The sequence below is a fragment of the Lethenteron reissneri genome, chromosome 21, assembly GCF_015708825.2.
Source record: "Lethenteron reissneri isolate LAM-NWPU_2019-01 chromosome 21, ASM1570882v1, whole genome shotgun sequence".
Classification (NCBI taxonomy): domain Eukaryota; kingdom Metazoa; phylum Chordata; class Hyperoartia; order Petromyzontiformes; family Petromyzontidae; genus Lethenteron; species Lethenteron reissneri.
This window is the reverse complement of record NC_083799.1, coordinates 2,728,690-2,740,936: the sequence shown is the minus strand read 5'-3', so window position 1 is coordinate 2,740,936 and position 12,247 is coordinate 2,728,690. Positions and strand designations below refer to the sequence as shown.

General features: G+C 43.3%; 2 protein-coding genes across 2 annotated transcripts; one reads left to right on the top strand and one right to left on the bottom strand.

Moving 5' to 3' along the window:
* The first annotated feature begins 638 nt into the window (after positions 1 to 638).
* On the top strand, positions 639 to 4,279 carry MALSU1 (mitochondrial assembly of ribosomal large subunit 1). Its single transcript, XM_061555426.1, has 4 exons — positions 639 to 1,080; positions 2,567 to 2,838; positions 3,708 to 3,789; positions 3,949 to 4,279. The coding sequence occupies exons 1-4, from the start codon at positions 666 to 668 to the stop codon at positions 4,149 to 4,151; spliced, it is 972 nt and encodes a 323-aa protein (XP_061411410.1). The 5' UTR covers positions 639 to 665; the 3' UTR covers positions 4,152 to 4,279.
* A 98-nt stretch (positions 4,280 to 4,377) lies between these two features.
* LOC133345040 (glucagon-2-like) lies at positions 4,378 to 11,605 on the bottom strand. Its single transcript, XM_061555427.1, has 4 exons — positions 11,459 to 11,605; positions 8,785 to 8,906; positions 8,431 to 8,553; positions 4,378 to 4,807 (listed from the first exon to the last, which is right to left on the bottom strand). Exons 2-4 carry the CDS (start codon positions 8,883 to 8,885, stop codon positions 4,672 to 4,674), a joined length of 360 nt encoding a protein of 119 aa, XP_061411411.1. The 5' UTR covers positions 8,886 to 8,906; positions 11,459 to 11,605; the 3' UTR covers positions 4,378 to 4,671.
* Positions 11,606 to 12,247: the final 642 nt, after the last annotated feature.

Here is a 12,247-nt window from a genome sequence, read left to right as displayed (position 1 = left end):
CAGTTTTTTCCTGGGATTTTTCTGTTTGCGCAGTCACTTTAAGATGCTTTATTTCTCACGTTTTTCGTTTGTTGCGGTTGCACCCGATCCAAGAGCCGAATGGCTCACGGGGCTATTACCAAATCAATGAAATTAAACTGAAATAAAACTAGATTTGAAGCTTTCGTGACTGCGAGGATTCATATTCTTAGGTTTTTTCGGTAAAGTCACGTAGGTAAAACATAAAAATTAATAAAAGTAAAATAAAATACATTTTACTTTTATTAATTTTAATGTTTTACCTAAAATTAATAAAAGCAAAATAAAAAATACATTTTACTTTTATTAATTTAATGTTTTACCTACGTGACTTTACCGAAAAAACCTAAGAATATGAAATAAAACTGCGTGACCCACAAAAGTCCATTCCGCGATCGAATTCATCTGGAATCGGCGTGCGATGCCCTCCCGAATCGAAGCCCCCAAACGCCACTTCCGCTCACGCCGAGCTGCCGGCCAATCACGAGCGGCCGTCGTTCAGTTGAGCGCGAGGGAGCCAATCGGTGCGCGGAACGCGGCGGCGGTGGGGGCGGGGTTACATTTGGTGAACCAATCACGACCTCCCCCCGCCACCACGTGCGACCCCCCCCCCCACCACGACCCCCACCACCACCACGTGCGTCTCAATGGCGGCGGCGGCGGTCTCTAGGCGCGGGGTCTCCCTGGTCGCCGCTCTTCCCCGCCTCGCCGCCTCCACGGTCTCTACGGGGGCCTCTCGTCCTCCACCCGCTCTTCCCCGCCTGGCCTCGCTGGCAACTTTGACCCCCACGAAGATCTCCACAATCCCCGCCATGCACCGCTCCGCAGTCCCCTCTCGGGGTTCTGCGGTCGCTGCGTTCGTCTCCGGGGTCAGCCCAAATCCGTTTTTGCGCAGTCCTTCCTCAGTTGTACCCCCTCGGGGGGCTTCTACGAGCACACCGAGCGGCCCTTCGCGTGCGTTTTCTAGCGGAGCCCGTGGTGACGACGAGGATGGAGAGGAGGATGATGATGATGATGCGACGAGCGGCAGGAGGAGGAGGAAGAAGATTTGGGATCCGACCGGTGAGAGTGGCCAAGCGGTGACCGGTCTGAAGTAATGAATGGGCCACTGCGTTGGGGCGGCATTCGTGGCTGATGATAATGAGAATTGCATTTTAAACCGAACAAGTTCTCAGGCGTGAGAAGAGGTTTTCCCCTTTTTTCTGGCAACAAAACAGCTTTGTTAAGATGTTAAAACGCCAAACTGAAACCTTTTACAAGGGGTCATGTCTACATTAACCACAATGCTTGTGTTCAGAATGCAAACAAAAAAACATACTCTGATAATATATGCATTGTCTTTGAAAGCTCTCTCTGGTGTGGACCAATCAGTTTCAAAGACAATGCATATATTATCAGAGTATGTTTTTGTTTGCATTCTGACCACAAGTATTGTGGTTAATGCAGACACGATTCCCTGTAAAAGGTTTCAGTTTGGTGTTTTAACATCTTAACACTGTTGCCAGAAAAAAAGTGGAAAACCGATTCTCATATTTTGGTACTGGCAAAGGAGGTCCCATGATGAAATCAGCCATTTGTCAATCCACTGCTGTGGATAAGGGTCGCCTCGGCGCCTTGCTGGTCGTGGGGTTGTTTGACCACACTTCGCGTCGGTCATTGCCGGGTTGGTGAAGGAGAGTTAGTCCAGGGACCCTTGCGGATCAGCAATCGCTACTGACGTTCGCTATGGCCGGGAATCGAACTCCGTTGACCAAGGTCACATCGGAGGGCAAGAATCAATGCACCACCACTCTTCACCTTCCGGTGGTAGTAGTTCTGATTCGCTCTATACAGGAAAGCGGTCGTTTGCTGTCATATTTTTTTGCATTAGGGGGCCTTACACTACTGGACTGAGCGATTCCCAGAAAGCGTGTTGTGCGTGGAACCTGCGATTGGTCGATGATGTGATTCGGCTGGAGCGGTGCTTAAGTGAGCGTTCATTGTAGCGGAGCGCAACCATTCTTCATCCTGCTGAACGAGCAAGACTGCGCTTCAGGTGCCCATTGACGAGACACCTGGGATGGGGAGACGTGCAAATAAAGCGGTTGAACATTTCAACAAAAATCGGTAGTTGCACAACTTACTCAATTTCATTCTAAATAGCATCGCCCCCCTACTGCGACGAAAACGTGGCAGGACCCTCCTGAAAAGCGTCATGAGACTGAGGCTTTCTCGGGTAAATAAATTTAATAACAGCAGGAGCATGGTGAAAGCCTAAGAACGATTTATAACCTTGCACGGAGAGGTTGTTGTAGACTGATGCAAGGTTGTGATATGTGGTGGTCAGCAGAGGGTAGTTAAAGAAACAAATTATGTTTTTTTATTCTATGCTCCCACGTGTACCCACCCCTATTTCACCAACCCGCACTAATCAGCATGGGGACCTATGGTTAAAATAACCCCCACGACCCATCCAGCAATGTACAGTTTTGATGCAATGGTTTTCATGATTCGCAAACGCTTGGCTTGTTTGATAGTTGCGTTTGTGTGTGTGTGCCATAATTTGCAGCGACAGAGTCTGGCGAGGACATGGATGAGCAGCAGCAACAACAGCAGCACTTGTCTGAGATGGAGGCCATGCTGGATCCCAGAGCGCATGTGGCGGGGGACATCGTGGGGATGTCTCTGGACGTTCTGGTCGCTGCTCTGCATCAAGAGAACGGACGTGACCTCTGTGTCATTAATGTTCCGCCAGAGCTCAACTACGTGGACTACTTTGTGGTTGTCACCGGGAGCTCAACGCGACACCTGCGCGCCATGGCCGAATACACGCACAGCTTGGTGCGGTGGCGTGAGCGAGCAGAATCAGAATCTTTATAGACTGGAGAAATTCGATGAGCTCTGAAGCTCTTTTCACAGATGCCCAGTAGGAGCAGTGGGAGTGGCGTAGTAATCGAGCGTGCAGGCAGTGAAACTGAATCGAGGCCAATGAGCAGAAATGGCCTGAGCCCTGTGTTACAGAGGGAAGGAATTGGAAAAGGGGGTCCCATTTTATCCCTTGAACCAATGCTATGACGACCACACTGCCACCGAGGGATGGAGCAGCTTTTGTGAGGCTGATGTTTAATGACTTCAGTTTAACGGTGGGGGTTGCCAAGGTTTGACAGCATTTGCAAGTGTTAATTTCCAAAACTGTGTGTAAGGCCTTTACTGAAGATGTTTGCAATAGCTTGGAAAAGCAGGGCTTTCCAAAACGCCAATCCTGGAGACCCACTACTGTCTATCCACATTTACTGAGATCATCGGCATGCTGTTCATGTCTGATGATTCTTAAACTCATTCCATGTGATGCAGACAGCATTGATCGAAAGTAAGAGAGATCTTGTGTACGTATCCTACTTTCACAAATAACTGGTTAAACTTAAAATAAATTCACGTGGCGTACACGTTTATACATTATTAGGCATGTAGTGTGATTTACATTTAGTTTAATCGGAGAGAATTGGCAAATGTGGAAGGGCGAACTGCGTTGGATTTCAAAAACTGGTATTTGCTAAACCCTGTGGTAAATGGTAAAATATTTTTTTTGCATGTGCCTGTTAATACCATTACAGCATGTTTTACAATTCCTAATAGCTTAGGTAAATAAAGAGCCAAATATACATTTAGCATGTTTAATGTATTTGGAATGTTTTTTGTCCTTCCAACAGTACAAATATCTGAAAATGACAAAGTATGAACATGTACGCATAGAAGGCCACGACACTGACGACTGGATGTGTATAGACTTTGGTACGTTGTAAATATATTGCAGTCACCAACTAAACAAGTTTTATTCCATAAATCTTATCAATGTTATCAAATGCCTTTCTAATATTGGTGTGTACAAAAATGTATGTGTGCACTTGAATTCAGCTGTGGCTCATAGTGATCTGTGTGTGTTTAAAACAGGTAACATTGTCGTTCACTTCATGTTGGAGGATGTGCGCGAGCGCTTGGAGTTGGAGAAGCTTTGGACTTTACGCGAGGACGATGATCAGTTGTCGAGCATCCCATGTGAAACCTTCCCGCTGGAGTTTGTCGGAGATCCTACCGAGTTCTTTAAGCAAGAGGTGCTCACAAAGAAGACCACCCCACATGCTCCATTCGGGTGAATGAACAAAAGTTGAATTTGTGAATGCTGTCAAGAATTTGTAAACATTTGGTCATGCCAGCCTGTGGCACCTTTGTAAGTTGTGTTATATATGTTTTGCGAAATAAACGTTTCCCGTTTAGTTTCTTGCACTTTGTATGCTTGTATTTTTGAATGCATAGCATATCAGCATCTCAATCACACTGTACAGTTTAATAAATGTACAACACCATGCACAAATGCTGTCACCAGTGTTTTATTCTAACGTAAAATAGTTTTTGCAATACACGTAGATTGTATCAAACTGAATATTTTTTTATCACCAAAACAAATCGTGTGCCTTATTCAAGAAATCCATTGGCTTGCATTACCCGTTAATTTAAAAACATTGAAAATGGAATAAAAGTATTGAAAACAAAGTTATTCTGTTATGAAATTCCAAACATAGGGAAGCAAGCAATGAATACCGTTTCAACAGCATAATTAAACTTTTTTTCTTGGAACCTACACAGGGTTGGGTGGCTTATTCGATTACCTAGGAGCTAACTGTGCTCCTGCTGTTTGAGCCACTCCAGGAACTTCTTGGCTGACAATCTGTCCAGCATCACGTTCATGTCATTGGTGAAGCTGCCGTCTGCGTGTCGCTTCTCCAAACCCGCGCCGTCCTGCACATCCACCCTATGGAACAAACACCAACAGAGATTATCCTATAGGATCTGTCGTTGGCCCCTTTCTGGCCCATGGACATTCGCCTCGGCGTGTTAACGCTTCTGCCCCCTATTGACAATAAGGGGAACTACCGGCCTGCGGAATGGTGAGTGACAATCACCTTTACATATTTAACAGGCTTCTGGTAAATGCTCCTCGTGAGCGCTTATGAAGGCCAACGTGGCATGCCAGAGGGTGGTTGTGACATGCACTGTACCCAACTACCGACGTCTCCCCCGTGCTGATGTTTACAACTGCACCGGGTCATCATGACAGACGACCTCGGTGGGAAGGGTGGTCTAGGACGCGTGTGAGATGTGTGCATATATATTTATTATTGAGGGAGTGAAGATTTAGGGGTGACGCTGATTCTTGCCCCCGCAATAAGTGCATCAAATTGCATGTGGGTTTTTTTTTCATGAACGCAATTCATGTGACCTCTACAGCCCTGAGAGGTGTAGTATGTTGAACTTATGTCGCACCAACCGTAGCCAAATGTGCTAATCGGAGGTGCGCATTTCGGTGCTAAAATACACCGCAATGTTAAAATAATTGTTGGATTGTGAGCCCAAATTGTAACAGCGTGTTGCAGTCAAAATGCAAACAAAAAACACACGGATAACATATGCATTGTCCTTGAAACTGATTGGTCCACACCAAGGGACGGCTTGTGCAGCTCTTTCCACTGCCCACTCACTTTTGAACCCTTATCAGCAGTTGCATTTGGAGGCTTGCCCCCTCTTTTCTCTCCGCTTGATGAAGGCCGCTTGTGTTGCAATCGAAACGTAGTGGGTTTTTTGCTTTAATTATTTTCAATTTATTTTTTTATTTATTTGTATTATTTTAATTTCAATGTATTTTTTTGTTTTCTATCTATGTGGCTTTACCGAAAGAACCAATAATACTGGTAGGAACCTCCTGGTTACACCAGCCCACAGGGGATTATTGTGTCCGTCCGTCCGTCGTGCATCCAAAAATGGGAGGGGTGGGGCTGAGGTGGAGAGGGGAGGTTGTGGAGGGGCTGGGTGGGGAGGGGCTGGTCACCCCGTGGTGCCCTTATAAAACTCAACGTTTAACCTACTCACGCCGGCTTGTGCCCGCCCCCACAGTCGGGCATATTTGTGGAATACACCACGCCGCCGTTGACCCTGGCCATTGACCGAGCAGCCCAACGTTCCTACCAGCTCCCTCCGCAGTAATGTGTTATAATTGGTTGGTACACAAGGGAGTGAATTATAAATGTATTCTCTGGATTATAAGATATACTTTCCACCTCTATTTTAAAGCAAGAGTTGGTGGTGCACATTGTAATCCAGTAGATGTGATCAGATTTGTACACATTCATTGACACTGAGCACAAGTTAGACATTATTAATACCGTACATCCTATAATCAATCACCCAGGAACGTCCTTAATGCACGTCGACCAGCCCCCCTCATTAATATTCATGAGCAGGTGCCGTCCTGAAAATGGACACCCCCCACCCCTCATTAATAATCATGCACAGGCTGACATCACTTATTGGGACCCCCCCCCCCTACGTGTCATTACGTCACTCCACAAGCAGAAAGGTGGAGCGGAAGCAATTGCTTGCACTTTGCCACTATTACAAAGTAAGCTTATGTAACGTGCCAAACACGTCCGTGTGCGTGTCACGTCACTCCACGTGCGGCCCTCCCTCCACTCATAAATATTGACGTGTCGCTGCATTTCAAGACTAAAGCCGAGGAAGTTGGAGACTACTGTTGCTGCTTTTGTAACGCCAATTCACCCATCTTTATAGAGAGTTAACCATTGCATTAATGCAACGTCACATCGCGCAGCAACTCCTGGCTTCATTTCCTTTTTTCGGCCACGTCTAACAAAAGGGAGGTCAACGTGACGCTTCCAAATTATGCTGAAATAAAAATGTATTCTAAAATCGACATTTTTCAGCTGCTTTGCGGCCATTGACTCCAATTACAATTGTTTGCAACTCCGAGACTACGTCTCAGAGCACTGCACCTAAAGTCTTTTGAGTGTCCGTTTAAGGGGCCGTCCATAAATGACGTCACGCGATTTTGGACGATTTTTGACATCCCCCCCCCCTTTCGTCACACGACGTCACAAAAAGTCAGACCCCCCCCCCAAATATGACGTCACAAAGCTCTGCCCCACCCCGAAAAAATATCAAACATGCTTCGAATCGCTTTAAACTATTGTAATTGTAGTGCGTATTTAATGTGGCGCTGCACTCTGATGTTGTAGGAGAAACCATTTATTAAAAGTCTATTTAATTAAGTAGAACGTGTTGTCTATATTTATTTAAAGTTGCGCATTTTGATGTGACATCACATTTCTCAACCCCCCCCCCCTCGTCACACATCGTCACAAATGTCTGACCCCCCCCCCCCCACCGAGGTGCGTGACGTCATTTATGGACGGCCCCTAATTCAGTGGCACAGCGGCATTGTGCCAGCTGTTTTATCACATTGTTGCGTGCAACAATCACTGCCATCACTGCAGTGCTGCAGTCTAACGCTGAGGTGTTTTATGCCTTCCCTTTGTGCTACATTAACTCACATTAATACAGTGCCAATATTCCCCGCCATTACATTCAGCTAATTAATAATCGTCACTCCGCAAGGAGAAACGTGGAGCGGAAATGAAAATTTGTTTTGACACAAATTACATTTTTTTACGTCTAATGTTCCCTCTTTATCTAGAGCTCACCAGACAATTAATTCCAAGCCACATCCCACTGCATTTTCTGCCTTCATTTATTTATTCGCCACGTCAAACAAAAGCAAGGTCAACTTGACGCTTGCGAACATTTATCTGCTGTTTTGCCACCATTGCCTCTTATTAAAATTGTTTGCTACTCCGGCGAGCTACAGCACATCATAAGTAAGTGTCAGAGCACTGCACCTAAAGTTATTGAATTTGCTTGGGCGCAAAGGACATTTTATAACGCAAATTGCCCCTTCTTTATGGAGACATTTCTCGGTGATTTTCCAGATATTGTATCGACTTACCAATTTATTTAAAACAGCAACCGAAAGCAGAAGAGAATAAAGTATCAGAGCAGTGAATTTGAACAAATTGAAGGTCAGTTATGTGGAGTGCTACAGTGACATGAAGTGAGGTGTTTTAGGACTTATTTTTTGTGCCAGATTCACTGCTATGAATACAGTGCTACAGTTAAATGCAGTTACGTGTTTGATGACATACTTTCGTGCAATATTCACTGCCATTCAATTTACACATGCTACAATTATACTCTGCTCAATTTGTTCGTAAATATTACAGCTTCCGTCCTAGGACGGGCAAAGATGCTCGTTGTATACGTAAATCCAGGTGAGACTCCATTGAGATTACATTTCTATTTCAACAGAGATCTGAGAAACACAACAATACATTTTGAGCATCATGCCTGGCACATATAAGCCCATGTTATTCATTTCCCATTCTAAGTGTTTTGACCGCCCTTAACGCAACACACGTGTTTATTGTCCACAATTCGGGCGGGAATGTGCGACCTTTCCCACCCAAGAGAAGAAGAAGGCAGGCAGGCAGGCAGGTTGTACTATCGCTGAAGTCACCACACACTTACCCGCTGCGCTTTGTGTTCTTGAGCCAGGTCACAAAGTCCTTGGCCTGCTTCGAATCCAGATATTTGCTGTAGTCACTCGTGAAGGAGCCCTGTGAGTGGTGCTTGGCGAGTGTAATCTCTGCACTGCATTGTGAAAACAAAAACACCATAAATGTCTTCCCAATATAAATAAGATGAGCATTTTGTTACCCTGTCTGATCACCTAAACATAAATCACATGCATTTTACCATTGACCAAACATTACAGAATATTAAAGCCATGGTTGCCCATTACACAGCAGGTGAGCTTCGCATCCTTACACCCATCCGGTGCTCTGAGTGCGTTTCCACACGGCACACGATTTTCCATCGCACCTGAGGTCACCGTCATCTGCCTCATGTGGCACCAGTGACGCCAAGGTGAGGCCGAGCAGCATCATGACCATGTACGACAGCAGGGTGCCCGAAGTGTTCATGATTCTTCTTGGAGGATAGTTCTAGGAGAGGACGCAACAGAAGCAACACGTGTGTAGAGGAGTGAAATATGCGGTGGGCACAGATGACCGAGGGCAACTGAGGGCAAGCAGGTGCGCGTGTGCTACGTGGGGTTTGCACGGACAGGCCGCCACCTAATTAAGGGGAGAAGCGGGTGCAAACCGGGTCGACCGGTTGTGCACTGCTGACACCGGAGGTGTTAATTCTAGATTTGAAGTTTACGTGACTGCAAGGATCCATACTCTTAGTTTTTTTCGGTAAAGTCACGTAGGTGAAAAAATAAAAATGAAAACTACTCAATTAAATCATAAAATAAAAAATAAAAACAACTAAATAGTTGTTTTAATTTTGTGATTTAACACCTCCGGTACTCTATACTATTTGTTTTTTTCGGTAAAGTCACGTAGGTAAAAAAATAAAAATGAAAACAACTACATTAAATCACAAAATAAAAAAGTTAAAAAAACTCAATTAAATCACAAAATAAAAAATGAAAACAACTAAATAGTTGTTTTCATTTTTTAAAAATGAAAACAACTAAATAGTTGTTTTAATTTTTAATTTTGTGATTTAACCAAGAGCTCTCGTGTGTCTCTTTAAGGCTAGCCAGGCTGGAGCCTGTCAGCCCATTAATCAACCCTTATCTCCCGTCTCCCTGGCAACACCTCCGGTACTCTATACTCTTTGTTTTTTTTCGGTAAAGTCACGTAGGTAAAAAAATAAAAATGAAAACTACGAATTAAATCACAAAATAAAAAATAAAAACAACTAATAAAAAATGAAAAGAACTATTTAGTTCTTTTTATTTTTTATTTTGTGATTTAATTAGTAGTTTTCATTTTTATTTTTTTACCTACGTGACTTTACCGAAAAAAACTAATAGTATAGAGTACCGGAGGTGTTGCCAGGGAGACGGGAGATAAGGGTTGATTAATGGGCTGACAGGCGCCAGCCTGGCTAGCCTTAAAGAGACACACGAGAGCTCTCGGTTAATTGGCCGGAGGATAAAAGGACGTGTGTGTTTGTGTGAGCGGAGCTAGAGAGTTGTTGTTGGGGACAAAAGTGAAGACATCTCGCCGTTGCCACTCAAGCCGTCAACGGACCTCAACCCTCACGAGTCGCCGGGCGGGTAATGGTTGATCCCTCCGCCCGGGACAGACGAGTGAATGGGTCTGAGGGAGCGTAGGCGAGGGCAGAGAAAATTCTGTGTGCGGAGTCGCAGAGCTGCTGAGTGCAGGCTATGTGAGGTACAGAATAGATAGGAACGGGGGGAGAAGTTGAGTATACGTGACCGTGCAGATAGTTATAGGTGCGCCTACAACTGGTGCAAGAATAGGTGAATAAAGTGTAAGCAGGTGACCTGTTACAACGTGTCAGTCTGAGTGATTTTACAAAATACTACACGTGTATTGTAATCGGCTTGTGCCAATTTTTTTAAAATATTTTATTAAAGGCTCATTCATAGACCCTTTTGTTGTGTCGAACAAATTATTGGCAATGACAAGCAAGATAATTTTGAGTAATGCAAAAAGCTGGTGGGCTTATGACAAGTTCCTAAATCACAGTTGCTGAACGTTTAATTTTTAGAATCAATTGTAAGAGTTAATTGAGTAGTTACTTACGAGGCTGGATACATTTTTCATTTTGCTTGTTTATATACGTATGCTGGCAATGCAGTCAGTGTATGCTTTGTACAACATTTAGATTAGAATATAACCATTGAATATTGGGAAACATTCAATTTATATTTACTGTAGGTATGCATATATTCCTGAATTTCAATAAAAAAATGTATTCCTAATTATAGTCCATTTCTATTATTTTTCTATCTACGTGACTTTACCGAAAGAAGCAAAGAGCATGGATCCCTGCAGTCACGAAAGCTTAAAATCAAGATTAATTACAGATTCTTGAGCAAAATTCAAATGAAACGTTATAACGTTATATTTTACAGTAATTAACAACTGACAATTGTAATTGTACAACACCGGTTTACATCATATAACATTGGTTTAAGTTACCTTAAGATTATGCGATGACAAAACATTCTGTAACGGATGCAAATATTGAAATGGTTCGCATACCATGCAATGGTATCAATGGTTTTGCATACCAGTGGTTCACTGCCAGGTGTAGTTTGCTACATACCCTAATAGTGGACGACATGAACGGTATTATTTCATGTAAAACATTACAGCCTTTTGTCAATTCATTGCTGGATGAAGACCTCCCCCACTCCATATTGGCCATGGGGGTTTATTTCACTGTACTTCACCATGCTGGTCACTGTAAGTTGGTGACAGGTAAACCCATAATTGTTCAGTTATCTTGTCAGGTACACTTGTGAGTGCACTCTGCTAACCACTGGGCCACCACTCTCCCCCCCCCCCCCCCCCCCCCACATTTACTCAATATAACCTTTCATAGTAAATGCTGTAAAATTCATACACCGTATTGCCATATTCCTGTAGGCTTGCTATGGAAGACATGCCTCTCTGGTTTGACGCATTCTAACGAAGAAGCTTGCGTATCGTTTCCTGTGCACGGCACTTACATATCAGAGGTGCAGAGCTCAGTGGAGTCGTCTTCTGTGGTGACTGAAAGGCTGAGTCAAGGAGCTCATAGAAAGCACAGGACAGACAGACCCTGTTTATATCCGATTTGCTTTCTGATTATTTACAATCAATTTAACACGACACATTGTATGCATTAACCACTTCTTGCAGATTAGTTTTTTTTTTGGGGGGGGGGGTAAATACATTTATATAGCAATGCAAATAAATAGTTTCTGCTTCAACTGATCCAGGTTTGTATAATTTATTTTCAGTCGCATATGGTCGCAAACATAGATAAAGTTTTATAGGAAGTATAAAATGTAGGTTACATTTACAAAATGTAAACAAAAAGTCTTTATAATGGGTAATGACTGCAAAAGACGTGGGTTTTTGTTTATATTGTGTCAACATATAACACTGACTCAAAATATATATTATGGGCTACCACCTTGCCTTAAATAAAACAGAATTAATTAAATATAAAGAATTGATTATGTTACTACAGTATGTATACTTGAGGGGTGCTGTGTAAAAACTCGACAAATTACAAAATGTCATTGACCAAAAAGTAGGATTTTAATAAGAACAGGTTAATTCCTGTACATTTGTGAAAACATTTAAATTATTAAGTTTATTTCGCAACTATCTGTGGAGAGAAACAATAAAAAAAAAAGTAGATTCTAAAGTGTTTCAATGAAAATAGTGTGGGTTATCTTAGTAATATGTGTTGCTTATCGAGTTTTTTTCCAGGACAACTCTGAATTAAGTTTTTTTTCTGAAAAGGAACC

Excerpts from the sequence above, each read along its gene's own strand:
- MALSU1 (XM_061555426.1), top strand. The coding sequence starts at position 666 with ATGGCGGCGGCGGCGGTCTCTAGGCGCGGGGTCTCCCTGGTCGCCGCT. Across the intron at positions 1,081-2,566 it reads GAAGATTTGGGATCCGACCG|CGACAGAGTCTGGCGAGGAC; the intron begins GTGAGAGTGGCC and ends CATAATTTGCAG. Across the intron at positions 3,790-3,948 it reads CTGGATGTGTATAGACTTTG|GTAACATTGTCGTTCACTTC; the intron begins GTACGTTGTAAA and ends TGTTTAAAACAG.
- LOC133345040 (XM_061555427.1), bottom strand. The coding sequence starts at position 8,885 with ATGAACACTTCGGGCACCCTGCTGTCGTACATGGTCATGATGCTGCTC. Across the intron at positions 8,554-8,784 it reads GCAGATGACGGTGACCTCAG|TGCAGAGATTACACTCGCCA; the intron begins GTGCGATGGAAA and ends TTCACAATGCAG. Across the intron at positions 4,808-8,430 it reads AAGAACACAAAGCGCAGCGG|GGTGGATGTGCAGGACGGCG; the intron begins GTAAGTGTGTGG and ends TTTGTTCCATAG.